This window comes from Lissotriton vulgaris, chromosome 11, assembly GCF_964263255.1.
Source record: "Lissotriton vulgaris chromosome 11, aLisVul1.2, whole genome shotgun sequence".
In the NCBI taxonomy this organism is placed as follows: Eukaryota; Metazoa; Chordata; class Amphibia; order Caudata; family Salamandridae; genus Lissotriton; species Lissotriton vulgaris.
The window spans coordinates 3154848-3170251 of record NC_141699.1 but is presented as its reverse complement, the minus strand read 5'-3'; the positions used below and the strand labels follow the sequence as shown (position 1 = coordinate 3170251).

Below are 15404 nucleotides of genomic sequence, written 5' to 3'. Positions count from 1 at the left end.
ATCTCTGTAAACAAATCTTGGCACACAATGTAGCCGGTATAACAAAACCACACAACAAAGCACGCCAACACCACACTCACATCAAACTATCACATACGAAAAACCATAGAGATGCAAAGAGTTACTTGTCACCTTCAAGAGATACAACGAGAACCTGTCAGCACACAAACTATCCCTTTATCATAATGCAATGTGATGTAAACTTTGAAATGCACGAACAATCTGTATTTTATTGGTGTTTTCTGGTACAGTTCTAAGCTGTATCAGCTGAGCTATGGAAGGTGCTACATTGCTTCTTTCCACACTTAAATCAATCAGACCACCCAAAGCAGCTCAAACAACAGAGACAACTTAGGCCCAGTCACACGAGTATGACACATGCCAGAATCACAATTATGCAACCAACACAGAGCCAAGGGATAAACAGAAGGTAACATGTCCTTAAAGACTTTGCTCTCTTTTATTAATTACATCAATCTAATTCACTATCTGTCGCGGTACACCTCTGCCGATCATGACCTGTTTGTAGGACTTGTAGAGATAAGAAATAAGAACTTGTATAGAGGATAAACATCTATAAGTTACCCGGTTACGGTTTCAAACTTGTTTAACACATCTGTAGCACCACAGCAAGGAGCTAGAGTTAAAGCTTTGACACATTTTCAACTACAGCACTGGCTGGTTGTAAGAGAAAGTACATGTTGTGCTGCTGAGGAACCAGAAATCGATTTAGGCCTAGTAGAACATGTAGTTACTTTTAGTAATTAGCGTGATGTACCTAGCAGGCTAATGTAGAGACACAAACACCAATATGCATGCCATATGTAATAGCATAGGGATTAGTATGCAGTGTGTTACACATTTCCACACCCAATTATACTCTGTACTGTCTGGCTTGACCGACGCCATTTTGTGGCCTGGTTCACTCGAGAGGTTAGTGAAAACCTGACATTGCATTTAGCTCACGCCGTTCTCCTGAGAAACGGAACCACTGTAGCAACCTGCTGCTTCTGCATGTTATTCTATACAACAAAAATGCCAATGCTGACGATCTTAATGCACTGTCCATTCTTCTGTCTCACCTATGAATAGAACATTGAGAGATCCTTTGTTTTTCGAATCAATCCTTTTTATTTTGTTTCATTTGAACTATTTTAAAAGTTTTTATCATTTAAAAAAAAACATATCATACAATACATGAAAACATTATATACATTAAAACATCCCCCTCATATCAATCATACTCCCTATCATTCCAGATCCCTGTCAAACAATCTCAAACATACTCTCAATCACCCCACTCTTATTTACAATCTTAAATGCAATACTCTTTAGAAAAAATAATTTTTCACATAGCCATAGAATATACTGTAAACATAAATCAACATTCTACAAAATTCATTTTTGCTTAGTTCTTATGGCTGTACACAACAAGGTCCTTGAAATGTTAAAAACGTTTGGGAAATAATGAACAAAATAGTTCAAATGAAGTAAAACAAAATAAAAAGAAGGATTGATTCGAAAAACAAAGGATCTCTCACTTAATGTTCTATTCATAGGTGTTGTATAGAATACAAGGCAGTGGTTCGGCCTTGCTGCTTGGGAGCCCATACCAGGTGGTGTTTAGTAGCTTCTGCATGTTCGGCCTGTCAAGGTTGTAGGTGGGGTAGGCTGGATAAGCACATTCCGAGGGGTGCTGCGCTGACTCTCTCGGAGTTAGCAGAAGGGAGTTACCCTCACGAACTTGCTATAATGAGATGAGCTAAACCAAGAGTGCTTGGTCTCCCATATATGGTCTTTCCCCTGCACCAACCTGTACCAACTTGTATTTTTCCTTCTTAGGTAACGGTTTCGAAATGTAACAGTATATATGGGATGAGTTGAAAATGTGCCAGCAGTCTTCTTGGCGGACCTTGTGGGGTTAGGGCGCAAGGAGCTCCTCTGGCAGAGTTTGTTTGTTATAATAAACAATTGGACCTTCTACACTGCCAACTGACTGATTATTGGCAATTGGTATTTGGCTATTTGTAAGTATGGCTCTAGGTGGGTTGTAATTTATTTTTCGGTACTACACTCCACCAATTGGCTAAAACTCTAATGCTCAACACACGCAAGTCCACAAATATAACATCTCAACACCGAACACTGCAAAATTCAGCAGAACATTCAAGACGCCCCAAACCCACCATCATTACCACCCAAACAACCAAAACAGTAACAAATGCCACAGAGGTGCGCTCTCCTACACAGCAACATCTTATCTAGGGTGGAACAGCACCTACAACACAAATCATGAATATGCAATACACCATTGTACCGCAGAGGGCGCCACTAAACCCACCCAGGACTCCAAGCCTCCAATCCAGCACTCAGCCACAACAATAAAAACCACTATAGACACAACCACCACATTCTGCTACAGTCAACAAAGCAATACAGGCTACACAGATGAAGGTATATCACTTAAAAGCAACTTCACAAGAACACACCAAAAACACCATTTGCATGCAAACAACACAACACCTAAGGCCATACAGATGGCAGGGTGTTGCTCTTTCACTCCATTACAAGCATCGATAAGTAAGCAAAACCCACAATACAATTCTTCACCATAAAGCTTAGCTACACCACAGTTATGCAACCATCAGAGCCCCAATAGTCATAGACATGGCAAAGTAAAAAACTTCTTCAGCAACAAACACAGAGAACCTGCCTCCTGTGCAACAGATCTTTACCACCAGATGTCCTATAAGGTACCTAAATACACACACTGCCTCAACACCCACTAACATAAGCGTGCTCTCCACCCCCACACTCCCACCCATCTTGTTTCATCACTCTCAATGCATAGTGCAACAGCCAACCTTCTGGTAAAGTCACACTCAACAAGACACTCAAGTGTTCCCACGGTCTTGATATCCACACGTCAACTACCAACCACCACTCACCTCAACAAATCTTCGGGTGTGCACTCAACCAACGCAGCACCAAACCCCAGCCTCTTACCTGCGTGTACCTCTCAGACCACGTTACAAATAAGGGTTCTCATGGCCAACTGCGTTCGGGAACGCAACAGCATGTCCTGAACTTACACAAACTAAGCAAATTTTCCTAGTTGGGTACAACTCATTACTACATTTTCCAAAGCTGTGGCTCAACGTACCCTCCAGAGTGCCTATGCCCTTCAGGCAAGAACCAGGAGGCCACACCAGGGACAGACGCCTAACTACACAAATATGGGTCAAATAACAGTAGGTCTAAGGCAATTACCTGTGATAAGCTCCCGGACCTCCATATCGTTGGTCTTCCTGAGAAGCCGGATGAGTGCCGGGATGCCGTCACAGTTCTTGATGGACACTTTGTTCTCATTGTCCCGCCCATAGGAGATGTTGCGTAGTGCGCCACAGGCCTTGCGGTGCACCTCGGGCTTGGGGTGGTCCAGTAGCCCAACGAGGATGGGAATGCCCTTCAGGTGGCGCACTTCCTTCTTGATTTTGTCGTTCTCGTAGCAGAGGTGCTGCAGGTAGGCCGCCGCATTAGACTTGACCGGGTCGATGGGGTGGTGCAGCATGGCGATAACTTCAGGCAGGTCAGGGTCCCGCCAGCGGGGGTCCTTGCGCATGCTGTCGATAGAGGGCGAGCGCTTGCCCAGCCGGTCAATGCTAGCCAGACTGCCCTTCTCGGGCTGGGCCAGCGGGGCTGCGTAACCTCCATGCAGGTACGGGATTCTCTCGTCGATCATATCCGTCTCAATTGGTTCATCGTAGCCCCTGGTGACAGAAAAAAGAGCAGATTTTTAAATATCGCTCTGTGAGGACCATCAGCACAGCCATCTTCTGTACCTACAATTCTCCACCTGTAGAACTTCTGAACCAGCTACTGCTTGAGACCTTTTTTAATTGTAAATATCTTTATTGCATTTTATATTTCGTTGGTCCAATCGACAACGCAAACACATAAGCATGCAATAAGTTCACATTGTGGCAAAGGAAGAAAGTCATAGGCAGTACAGTAGCATGCGACCAATCAGCTACCAGATACCTGTGTATTGGGGATCTCTCCCCTCGCAACAGAACCCCAGTTTTGGATGGGCCAAAATGGCGACATGGTTGAATGCACACAGCAACACAGCGGCGGCCAAGTCATTATATGAGATAAAAACAAATGTTACCGTGTTCAAAATGACAACATGTGGTATAAGGTGTTATATAAAACAAGCAATTATTAAGCATTGTTGCCTTTAGCTCTGAGCATTAACAGTGCTTAAAACTCTCAGCAGGGGGTGGTAAATGTTAGTAATTGCCTGCTGTGCATACAGACAGGAAGGGCAATTAACAGCTAAGAATGGCCATTACCATGTGTTCCCTTAACCTTGCGTGGCAGGTGAAAAAGTAATAAGCCAACTGAGTCTGCTATGTATCACTGCCGCTGAATCGAGAATGCTGCCAAACAGTGACACAGCATTCTAATAGGCTGAGCCAATCAGACTATTGCATTAGGCGTGTTAATTAGTCATTGATTCCTTAAAATATCATTTGTACCCACAGACATTGGAATATCTTAAATATTAGATTACTTCTTTTTTGTGTTTATTTTATCATGACATATTATGGTGGTCTTTAGTCGAAATATTCAGTTATTAAGTGTATAAAAAATTACCGACTAGTACGTATGAGAACAATAAAAATTTTAGATTATTTTTGTGTGAGCTTTATCATGAAATATTTTTTTGACCAAACATTCCATTATTATGCGTGTAACAAAATTAGGGAGCGTTCGGTACAATTGTTGATGGGGAGAGCAGGCATGAGGTCCTTTAAATCTGTATTGTATGCGGTCCGCACACAAACTAGTTGGTAATTTGGGACAAATCTAAAGATTTATGAAGAAGCATCCCTTTATGGAAGATGAACGTAGTGTATGAAAGTTAGATTTTCTTAAAAGCAAGGATACTTTATTTTTGGCATTTGGTATAGTGCACTACTCACTCCCGAGGGAGTATTTTGGCACTGCGCTGCTCGAAATGAGGATAGAACATTCTAAAATACCCAAGTCTTCAACCCCTTCTTAGAGGACGTGATGTCTGAGCAGGAGCGGAGACTAAAAGGAATTTTGTTCCAATGATAATGTGCTGTAAAAGAGAAAGATCTGCCCTGTGTCTTGAGGTGCGTATGCGTTGGATCACCAAAACGCCTTGGCCGAAGACGTTAGACATCTGGGAGGCAGGTAAGGTTTTAGTTGAGTAGATAAATATGCTGGGGGGACTTATATGTCAGACAGCATAGTTTAACAAGCATTAGAAATGCAATAGGTGTTGCATTTTATTTAGTTAGAACTATTAGCATTGCTCAACAGGTCCCTGATATAAATTGCCATTTTGCAGGTGCCGAACAGAGCATTGCTCCGTGAAATGGCGTGAAAGCATAAAACTATGTTGATAGCCTACAAAATAAAAAGGCAGATCAGGAAGACCAGGAGGAACCACGGTCATATTGGGATGGCCAACGCAAGCAAACAATGAGTGAAATCGCCTGGGCATGACCCAAGCACACAAAGGCGGGAGAATCTGACCCATTGCTCCAATAAAAACCCTGTATTTCTAAATGGCACAACAACCAACAAATGGCAAATCATGGTCATGCCAAAAGCAGATAGAGGGGATAACAACAGGTCTTGCAGACAGCGCATGCGCGCTGCCTAGGCACGACCTAAAAATGACACGCTTTCTAATCGTCAGCCAGTGAAGCTTTCTGACAATCGAGGAAGAGGGCGAGCGAGAGCGAAGATTACAGATTAGCCATGCAGCAGTGTTCTGGACCACCTGCAGCTTGGACAGCAAAGTGTTGTTTACTGATATCAACCAAGAGTTCCATTTGTCTGGGCCGCTGGTGATGAGAGCCTGGACAAGAGTCTTCCTGGTGGAGTCAAGCCCACCGTCAAATCGGGGAGCTTCAAAAGTTAAACCGAAGCCGAAAATATTGGGAAGATTTTGTCGAACTACTCTGGAAAGTACGGCACAGATAAAAATGAGGGTTCGACACATACAACAAGCCGTGAAGATTTCTGATGAGGGAAAAACGCCAATGGGAAATAATGCTGAAAATAAAATAAAAATAACAACAATTTATAAATGGCGTAGTTTTTTTGTTGCTAATTTGGTTTTCAGTGAGGAAAAGAACCTCTGGGCTCAATTTAGAAAGGAAATCTGAATTATTCCTGGGAAAATATTTTGTCTACGTGTGGTGTAGGATAAGGTGTAACTGTATAAAATTTGTTAAATTACACAACATCAACTGTACACTTTTCAGCCTGATTAACATATGTGGGAGTTACTCGGGTGTGACATAAGAATGGCAGGCAAGCTCTATATAAAGGTAGGGGGCAGCAATGCTTTTTATCAGATGTCAAAGGGTGCACCTGCGGATGACCACATGATAAAGTAGTCCAGTTTCCACATAGTGGTGGTGAGAGGATACAGACATTTCAGGAAAAATAATTTGAACTGAAAAGGGCTTCAAATGTTAACATTTTTAAAAGCTCCAATTTCTAAAACCTGAACATAAGTATTAACCGCTTCAGCGTGGCACGAATTTACGCGCTGCGCTGAAGATTCGAAAACGGGAGTGGTCGTGATGGAACGGTTCCGTCACCAGCACAGCCCAATAGACGCTCGTGACGAAACCGTTCCGTCACGAGCGTCAAAGGGGTTAAACGCATGTATTTCATGTAATGTATAAAACATGCAAAGGGCGATAGATAGATCATTTTATTGCACAATTAATTAAAACCATTGCAATGAGATCACATAACTGTACAGTATAACATTTCTGTTCCCTTATTGTACAAGATAAAAAGACAGGTAGTTTCAATCAGTTATGCGAAAGTTAAGAAAACTGGAAACCCCGTGTTGGTTACTATAAACATAAAAACCTTAAAAGGAGTACATAACATGGCCCAGCTTTGAAGGTTAAAGTTCTATACAGTGGGGGAGCAAAAAAACAGGTTTGCCTTTTATTCATTAATATCTTAGGCAAACACCTGTTTATTTTGATAATAAAAAGCTGCCCTTTCAGAGCAGGAAAACATTGCATATACGCCAAGCAAGCGCAAGTTACACCCACACTAGGGTGTAACTTACACATGCAAGTTACTTCTATTTCTCTTATCAGGATGACGTATAATTAAATTTCTTTGGAAATCAACAAGATACCCTCATTTTACTCAAAAGAGCGCAATCAATCTCTTGTTTCCTTTTCAAGACTTATAAATCATCGGTTAATTTCATAAGTACTTGTAAATGGGGCTAGAGGAAATTGTAATGCGTTAAAGAGGGTGCAGTGTGTGGTGTTCCGAAGCTGCTACTCTAAATTGAATTAAAATCAAGTTTCATTATTGCGCCTCCCGCAGGGCTCTGCGCAGGTTGTACAAATATCTGTACAGTAATCGCAATACCTCGTTAATGCACCTTATTATCTAAGTATGGAAGCTAGATTTAAAGGTTAGGTCTTACATTTATGAAAATAGCTCCCCTTCATCATCTCAGCGCTGGGAACTCAAGCCCGATGGGGGTCCCCAGAGCTTGCAGCGCCCCCTGTGGTAACCAGGCAGTAACACTCTGCGGCAAGCGCTGAAAGGAACTGTCGGACCGGCTCGAAAGCTAAAAAACACTTTCAATTGCATAGGGTTGCATAGGTGATCATGATCCGATAACCCGCCTCTTCCTGTCCAGGCAACACCACCAAGGACTGACGAGAAAACAAGACCACCATGACCGGGGCTCAGGCGCTGAAGAGCGTTGGCCACCGTGATGCCGGGCACGGGGTGTTACTGCAGAACCGGTCAACATGACCACTCAACGGGAAGTTGCCCATCCACGGGTGGGGCGTGACAATGGGCAGCTCTGGAGCCCGTGGTTCATCCGGGTAATGGTACGAAAGTTCACCACGGCTGAAGAACTTGTCCACCGTAATGCCGGACATGGGGTCCTACTGCAGAACGGAAGTCTCCGGATCCCTCAGTCGTCATGACACTAGGCAGTTCTTGGAGCCCCTGGTTCATCCTGGTGGTGGTGGGGTCGGTGACTGGGGCTCAGGCGCTTAAGAGCGTTGGTCGCCGTAGCGCCGGACAGGAGGTCCTACTGCAGAACCTGTAATGCATGACCACGGAATGGAAAGTCAAGATGGAAGTCTACGACTCCCTCAGACACCCATCCACTGGGTGGGGCGTGACAACAGGCAGCTTTACAGCCTCTGGTTCATCCTGGTGATGGTACAATAGGTCACCAGGGCTCAAACAGTGAAGAGGGTTGGTCACCGTAGTGCCGGACATGGAGTCCAACTGCAGAACCTGCTGTGCACGGCTACTCAATGGGAAGTCAGGATGAAAGTCTCAGGCTCCCTCAGTCACCCACCCACTGGGTGGGGCGTGACAATGGGTAGCTCTGGAGCCCATGGTTCATCCTGCCAGTGGTAGGGTAGGTCACCGGGGCTCAGGTGCCGAAGAGCCTTGGCCACGGTAATGCCAGACATGGGGGTCCTACTGCAGGACCGACCATGCATGGCAGGTCAACAGGAAGCAAGGATGGAAGTCAAAGGCTCCCTCAGTCACCCATCCACTGGGTGGGGCCGTGACACTGGGCATCTCTAGAGGCCCCGGTTCATCCTGGTGGTGGTAGGGTAGGTGACCAAGTCACTCAGGGCTTCAAGTCCAAGACTGAGGTAGTGTTCTCAAGTTCTTCAGGGCTAGTTTCCAAGCAGGCCGTCTCTCACTGGATGCCCCACTCAAGCAGGGGCATATTAGTGGCCAAAACCAACGCTCTGGGCCCAGTTACCACAGAGAGAGCATTGAGAGTCTGAAAGGTGAGAACACGTGGTATCAAAAACCAAACAATAGCAACAAAGGACAAGGGCAACAGAAAGACCGCCCATGAAAAAGGATGTGGACAATTAAGAACATAGGGCCATATGTATGAAGCACAAATGCGCTCGCAAACGCCGAAATTCGCAATATGGTATGTATCGCACAAATTGCAATATTTGCGATTCCTTATTTTGCGACTGCATTTAAGGAATCGCAAATTTTGCGATTCCTTAAATGCAGTGTGAGAAGCATTAAGAAAATGCACATTGACCTTAAGAAATCGCAAATTACCACCAACGTCAGGTTGGTGGTAATTTGCGAATTCCTTGAAAAATTCACTTTTTTGAATTTTTCGAAGTGCAATGGGAAGCACATACATGCCCTTCGTGGATAATTTTTTGTCGTCTACTTGTCACCTATGCTATCTATATATTACTATCTACCTATTATGTACTGAATGGTGAATATCAAATGTTTGTATACTACATCAACCATCAAATATTTAATAACTGTACATTGTAAAGTGCTCTGATACCCTTGTGGGTCATGTTCGCGCTATATAATAGGTAAGAAAACATGGGGTGAAGAATAGGTCGACTATGTAATATAAAATACAAGACAGTGCAATAAAAAACACATGGGGTGAAGAATAGGTCGACTATGTAATATAAAATACAAGACGGGGGCAATAAGAAAACATGGGGTGAAGAATAGGTCGACTATGTAATATAAAATACAAGACGGGGGCAAGAAGAAAACATGGGGTGAAGAATAGGTTGACTTTGTAATATAAATACAAGGCATATTGAAAAAATCCCTTGGGTGATTAATAACCTATGGATAATAATTAGGACAAGTTGGAATACTATGTGGCAATACAGAAGGTCAAAGAGCAGTAAACAAGTACATAGGGCATACGGTACACAGTAGGCAGTAGAGTGACAATGTTATTGATAAATAGGGACGAAATGGCCTCTTTAAAGGTGAGATCATGAAAAGGAAACCTGAGAATATAAAAGGTGGAATGTGGGTACAAAATTCTGGAGCACGACAAACGTTCTTGGGCATATAATAAGGGATATGAAATAACAAAAATTGGCAAAGCCAATAGGTCTGGCCTTGCCAGTCTATTATTTGAAAACATATGTAATTGGCATTAAATATGCAGAAGTACTAAAAAATAAATTTTTAAAAAGCATTAAAAAAAGCCAGTAGGTTTGGCGTTGGCTACCAGCCTTTTCGCTTTGTTAAGGACAGTTGTTTTCGAATGGTTTTTGTAAAATGTTATTTTTGAGGTGCTGCCAGACTCTCACAATATAAAAAGTAAAAAGCAATAGCAAAGCCAACTGATTTTGCCTATGCAAGACCGACTGGTGTTTTTTTAAAAAGATTTTTGTACAGCAGTGCGGTGCTGTGCAACAGGACTCGTAGTAAAGTAAAGCAAAGCGCTACAGCATGGGCAGCACTGGCCACCCTATAGCACTGGACTGTTGTGCAACATCTTTAAAAAAACAGTGACAACACAAACAGGTCTCACATAAGCAAAACCTATTTGCTTTGCCAAAGCTTGTTGGACATGTAGCCATGTATTTTTCAGTGCCCATAATCGGTGTGTTTACAGTGTCGGGAAGGAGTCTGCCGAAGACTAATTCTTCTGTGAACTATATAAACATTTACCCATCTCACGGCAGACTAGGTCCACAAACTAGGAACCCGCGCTTTCCATTTAGAGTCACCGAACCATTAAATCACATACATGAAAAAAGTGTGGCAAGTGTAGATATAATACAATAGTGCCTGGGGCAGTATTTACGGACTGCATTTGTTTAGAGCAATATTTTACAGCTCAAAAAGAAATCAATAAGTTAAACCTGTAGGAAGGGCTGATTACAAATGTGTTGTGCTGGAAATTTGGGCCCCTACAAACATCAGTGTGCAACCTGCAGTTGCAGGAAACAAGAGCATGAGGGCGGGTATGACGGAGAGGGTCTGCAGAAGCATGCACTCTGTAAGAGTGCATGTCAAAAAGTTTAAAAAAGATGAGCTCCTGCCGGAGCCTGTGACCATTTGAAGGACACTGGCCAGAGGAAGCTGTACGTGGTCCATGCTCCACGGCAGGGATGAAGACTTGAAGCCCAGGAGGAAATTGAAGGAGAGGAAGAGGTGCTAACCAATAGGAACCAAGGACACAAGAGTGACATAGGAGCCAATCAGTGATAAGTAAAGGTATGTAATAGGCAGGTTCTAAGCCCCTTTTGTGATTTTTTTTTTATTACAAGCGATTTTGCAAGCACAGCGAAATCTAGAAATTCGCTAAAAGCAAAAACATTTTTTGGCCTCATAAAACACATTTTGTAACACTAGTGCCTGGTACTGAAAGGAACAACTTTCTGTGCATGTGCTCTTTGTGTAAGAAGAGTGAAAGTAGTCAATGACTGAAGTGGGCTGACCCATCGCCTCATGCTGTATCCTGCAGTGGGTGGACGAGAAATGCGAGTGATAACAGATCAATAAATGAAAAGGATTGACTTAAAGCACCTATAAGTAAGATCAGTAAATACATAATTTTAGTGAAATCGAATGATCTTCGGAAACTCCAGACCTAAAAATGAACAAAGTGCAATAAAATAAAAATAGTAGAGATGGGCCAATAAATATGGACATGCAATCATATGAAAGGGGTGGAAATAAAGAGTTGAGGGAAACAGAAAAAGGCATTATGCATCAGTTCGAGTAGGGTTGAGAGTGCCTTACTTAACCAGCTGACCAGGTATGTTTTTTCCCTCTTCTGAATAAGAACAAGTGGTATGGCTTCCATTGGTGCAGGAGGTGCAGTGGCACCAGGGCCCAGAGGCCTGAGGAGCCCACTGAACCCTGAGTATTACTGGATTTTATAATCCAAGGGGCCTATTTCCTTCCTTGCACTGGGGCCAATGACACACTGGCTATGGTAAAAAGAAGTTTTCTTTTTTAAGCGGTCCATCTACTCAATTTAGGATAGACACATTTCTATTAAAGATATCACATTTTTTTACTCGCTGCACTATTGCGCATTCCTGCCGGCATCCCTTTACTTTTCTATTTGCTTACCTTTAGTGACTAATGCTGGATTAATATTATTTCTTTAGCTCGATGACCCCACCCATGTATTTTTCGTTTGAGTGACATTGGGTGATTACTTTGTTCCTTTGATAAGTTATTAAAATGTTCTTCCTTCTACTTTCCCTTTAAATCCTCCAGACAACACTTTCACTTCAATATCCTTCCCTATGTAACCAGATTCTAAGCTTGCAATTTATAGATAAACTTCCTTCAACCTCAACTGTTTCACCCCTTTCAGTAGGCAGTGCTTGATTAATTCAGATTACTTATACAGCATTAAATCATTTCTTCGGTCGTGCTCAGGATTAATCTTTTATGAGGGGGTTTCATGTTTAAACCTTAACTTATTTCCCCAGTTATTTGCAAAGCTCCTGAGCAACGTATCCTGTTTTGGGCTCCTAAGTGACATATAGGTAAGCTGTTTTCAACCTATGAGTACGTATGTCACTCTCACTTCTAACTGAGTTCTGATGTTTCCCCAAGTCATCCTTACAAGGTTGTCACATATTTATCTTTTTGCCCTGATGAAGACCCCATCAAGTGAAGCCACTGGTGTCGAAACTTAGATGAGAAATATCAGATTTGGTCTGCCGTCTGAAAGCAAAGGTAGTTAGCAAGGAAAGGGTTAGTAGCGTCTACCCACTTGCTACTCCAGCTTGAACAGGTATTTAGTGAATTATATTCCTAAACTGTTTGTCCTTTTTCGCTTTCTTTGGCAGAATAATTAATTAATTAATTGTGGGTTTGTAATGCGCTAGAATCGACTCCCGAAGGAGTATCTCTGCGCAGTAGACCGCTGGGGAACCCGTCCTGGCTTTCCCTGTGAGATGGTCCCTACTGGGTATCTCCAAGGTGAAACCAGGCAACCCCGGCGTATGTGGGGCGTTGTGGAGATGAGGCAAGCTAATGCCCAGAGTTGCCGAGTGTGATCCCTGGTTAGAGTAGGCACCAAGATGAGAATTATCGAGTCCGCTGACCCTGGTCCACGACCCTGCCGCGTCGGGAATTGAACCCTGGTCCCAGGCCGTCCTCTGCTCTCGGGTCTGCCGCCTCTAACCAGTGAGCCACACCACTCCACAATGATTATCTCTTTAGCATTGCACCGTCTATGGTCTACTTGAAGCACCTTCTCCAGACTGAACCTTTTACATGCCAACTATTGAATTTAGGCTTATGCCTCTTCAATACATGCCTGAGTCTTTCCTGATGTTTATGAGGTGAATGTCTCAGATTAACTTTTGTTGGGATTGGATATATGTGGTCCCCTACTTAAAAGGTTTTTTCATGAAATAACCCCGACAGACTCATTGTTTGAATTTCTTACATACTCCAAGGTTCTCTGGGATGCTGGGGGGCTCCTGTTTAGCTTCTTGTTGCATTCCAAACACTTACTTCAAGTTGCATGGTATATCTGTTCCTGTTAGCTGGGAGCATTGCCCATCATATTTTTTTGTAGTTTTGTTTTTCATGCACCATTTGAGCCTGTATAGTGCATATTGCACACTAGATTGCCTCTAGGTTTCTGCGTAATTTCGGGGTGTGCACAGGATTTAATGATGTGATGACATAACAGAATGAGGAGAGGAAGGTGGAGGAGCAGTGAGTTTCCGACAACACTAGCCATTGTTTAATAACATTGTTCTGACCTTATGCTCATCCAATCCTTGGCCCCTCTAGAGGGACGCGTGTGCAAATTGTAATAATGATTCTATGGGAAAGTGTGCAAGGGAAGTACATGTTGAAATATAGAAGGGGGGGGGGGAGGGTGTGTGTGTGATTAACGAAGAGAGGGACACTGCAGAGGAAAGAGATTAAACGTGTGCCAGATGTTACTCATTTATCGAATAATTAATAAAATTCTGTGCTAACAAGCATCAGTAAAGCCTATGTCTCTTCTTGGTGTGTGTGGTGGGGGGAATGTATTTGGAAACCTAGTTGACGGGTTTGGCCAGAACGCCATTGTAAAAGGTCCAGTTCCAGACTGGTAAGTGTAAGATAGGTTTATTCTGCGACACAGCAAAGTGCAGCCACACAGGCCGAGGCTGCAGCACCAACTTCTCTGGCTCTCAACATTCCACAAGTACATGCTTATGGAATGTGTTGTAACTTGTGTTTCCCTGCTGCTCAGCTTGTATGTATGATGCGTGCAATGTTAGATGATTGGAATGTTGGTGTGCTGTGAATGTCAGTTGAGTGAGGGCTGAGCAGCAGGACAGCTGCTCCTGATGGGGTTATCTCTATAACTTATAACTTAACATCTTATCTAATAAAGTAACTTAAGAACCTACAGTTCCAGCTTCCTTTGACTACTTCAGAATGCTGTAACCAGATTAAAATACACACAGCGCGTGCATATAATTACAACAGGATGCAACACATCTCCACCCTTAAGCAAGAACCCCAAAGAAGGAAAGAACAAAGGAGATAAAGACAGAAACAAAAAAAGAAAGATAATAAGAAAATGAAACTACGAAAAGGAAAACAACAGAGCAAAAGAGAAAAAACAAAGCAACATAATAAAGAGTAACAAAACTACTTAACAAAATCAGCATAACGTTTGGGAGCAGGACAATTCCTGCAGGCCTCCTTAACACAGGAAGCAACCAAACCCCCAGGTAATTCAGACACCACGGGGAAACCTTGGTGAACACAGCCTGGAAAAGCACTTCTCCCCGGGACCTTGAATCTCACTAGAAAATTCATGTCACACCCTTCACCGCCTTCACTTCTCTGGCAGTCATCCACAGGTTTGCAGCCCTTGGAAACCTTCCTAACATTCCATACTTTACCATCTTGAGTCACAATGTAATTAGAAAATACTTTTTGCACCTTCATAGCCTTACCAAACCTCAGAACACCCTTGCCTTCATAAACGGGTTTGCGCACTCTCCAATTCTTGTCATGCCATTTCTTGGCCTTGTTTGGCTTGTGCTTGACTCTCTCAGCTACATCAGTTACATCACATTCCTCACCCGAACAACACCATTTCTTCTTGAACCACCAAGGACACAACCGAGACGCTGGATTCCTCCCTTTCAACAGTTTGAAAGGACTGACTTTGGTGCTTGCATGTGGGGTAATCCTGTGTATCCACAGTTTCTGTCTTTAAAACACCCCTCAAATTACTCCCAGAAGCATGTGCTTCCACAGCAAATCCTTTTAACACACGATTAAACCTCTCCACTTTGCCATTTTCGTGAGGTTCATACAGTGACGTGGTCACATGCTTTATGTCACAGTGTACAAGGAAAACTTCCATGTCAGAAGTTAACTGCACCCCGCTATCAGTTACCAGGGTGGAGGGACAACCCTCGCTAGCAAACACTTCCTTGAGGAACTCCATCACAGCACCAGTGGTAGGATGTGGGGCAAACTTGACCTTGGGCCATTTGGAATGGTAATCCACCGAAACCAAAGCGAAGCAGAGTTCCACAGGCAAAATA

General features: G+C 43.2%; 1 protein-coding gene across 2 annotated transcripts in view; it reads right to left on the bottom strand.

The window, feature by feature from the left end:
• ARVCF (ARVCF delta catenin family member) overlaps nt 1–15404 on the bottom strand; it is a 771519-nt gene that overhangs the window by 162281 nt on the left and 593834 nt on the right. For both annotated transcript variants that reach the window (XM_086942623.1, XM_086942624.1), the window contains one exon: nt 3271–3770. In XM_086942623.1, coding sequence (XP_086798749.1) covers nt 3271–3770 — 500 coding nt within the window. The remainder of the gene's footprint in view (nt 1–3270; nt 3771–15404) is intronic.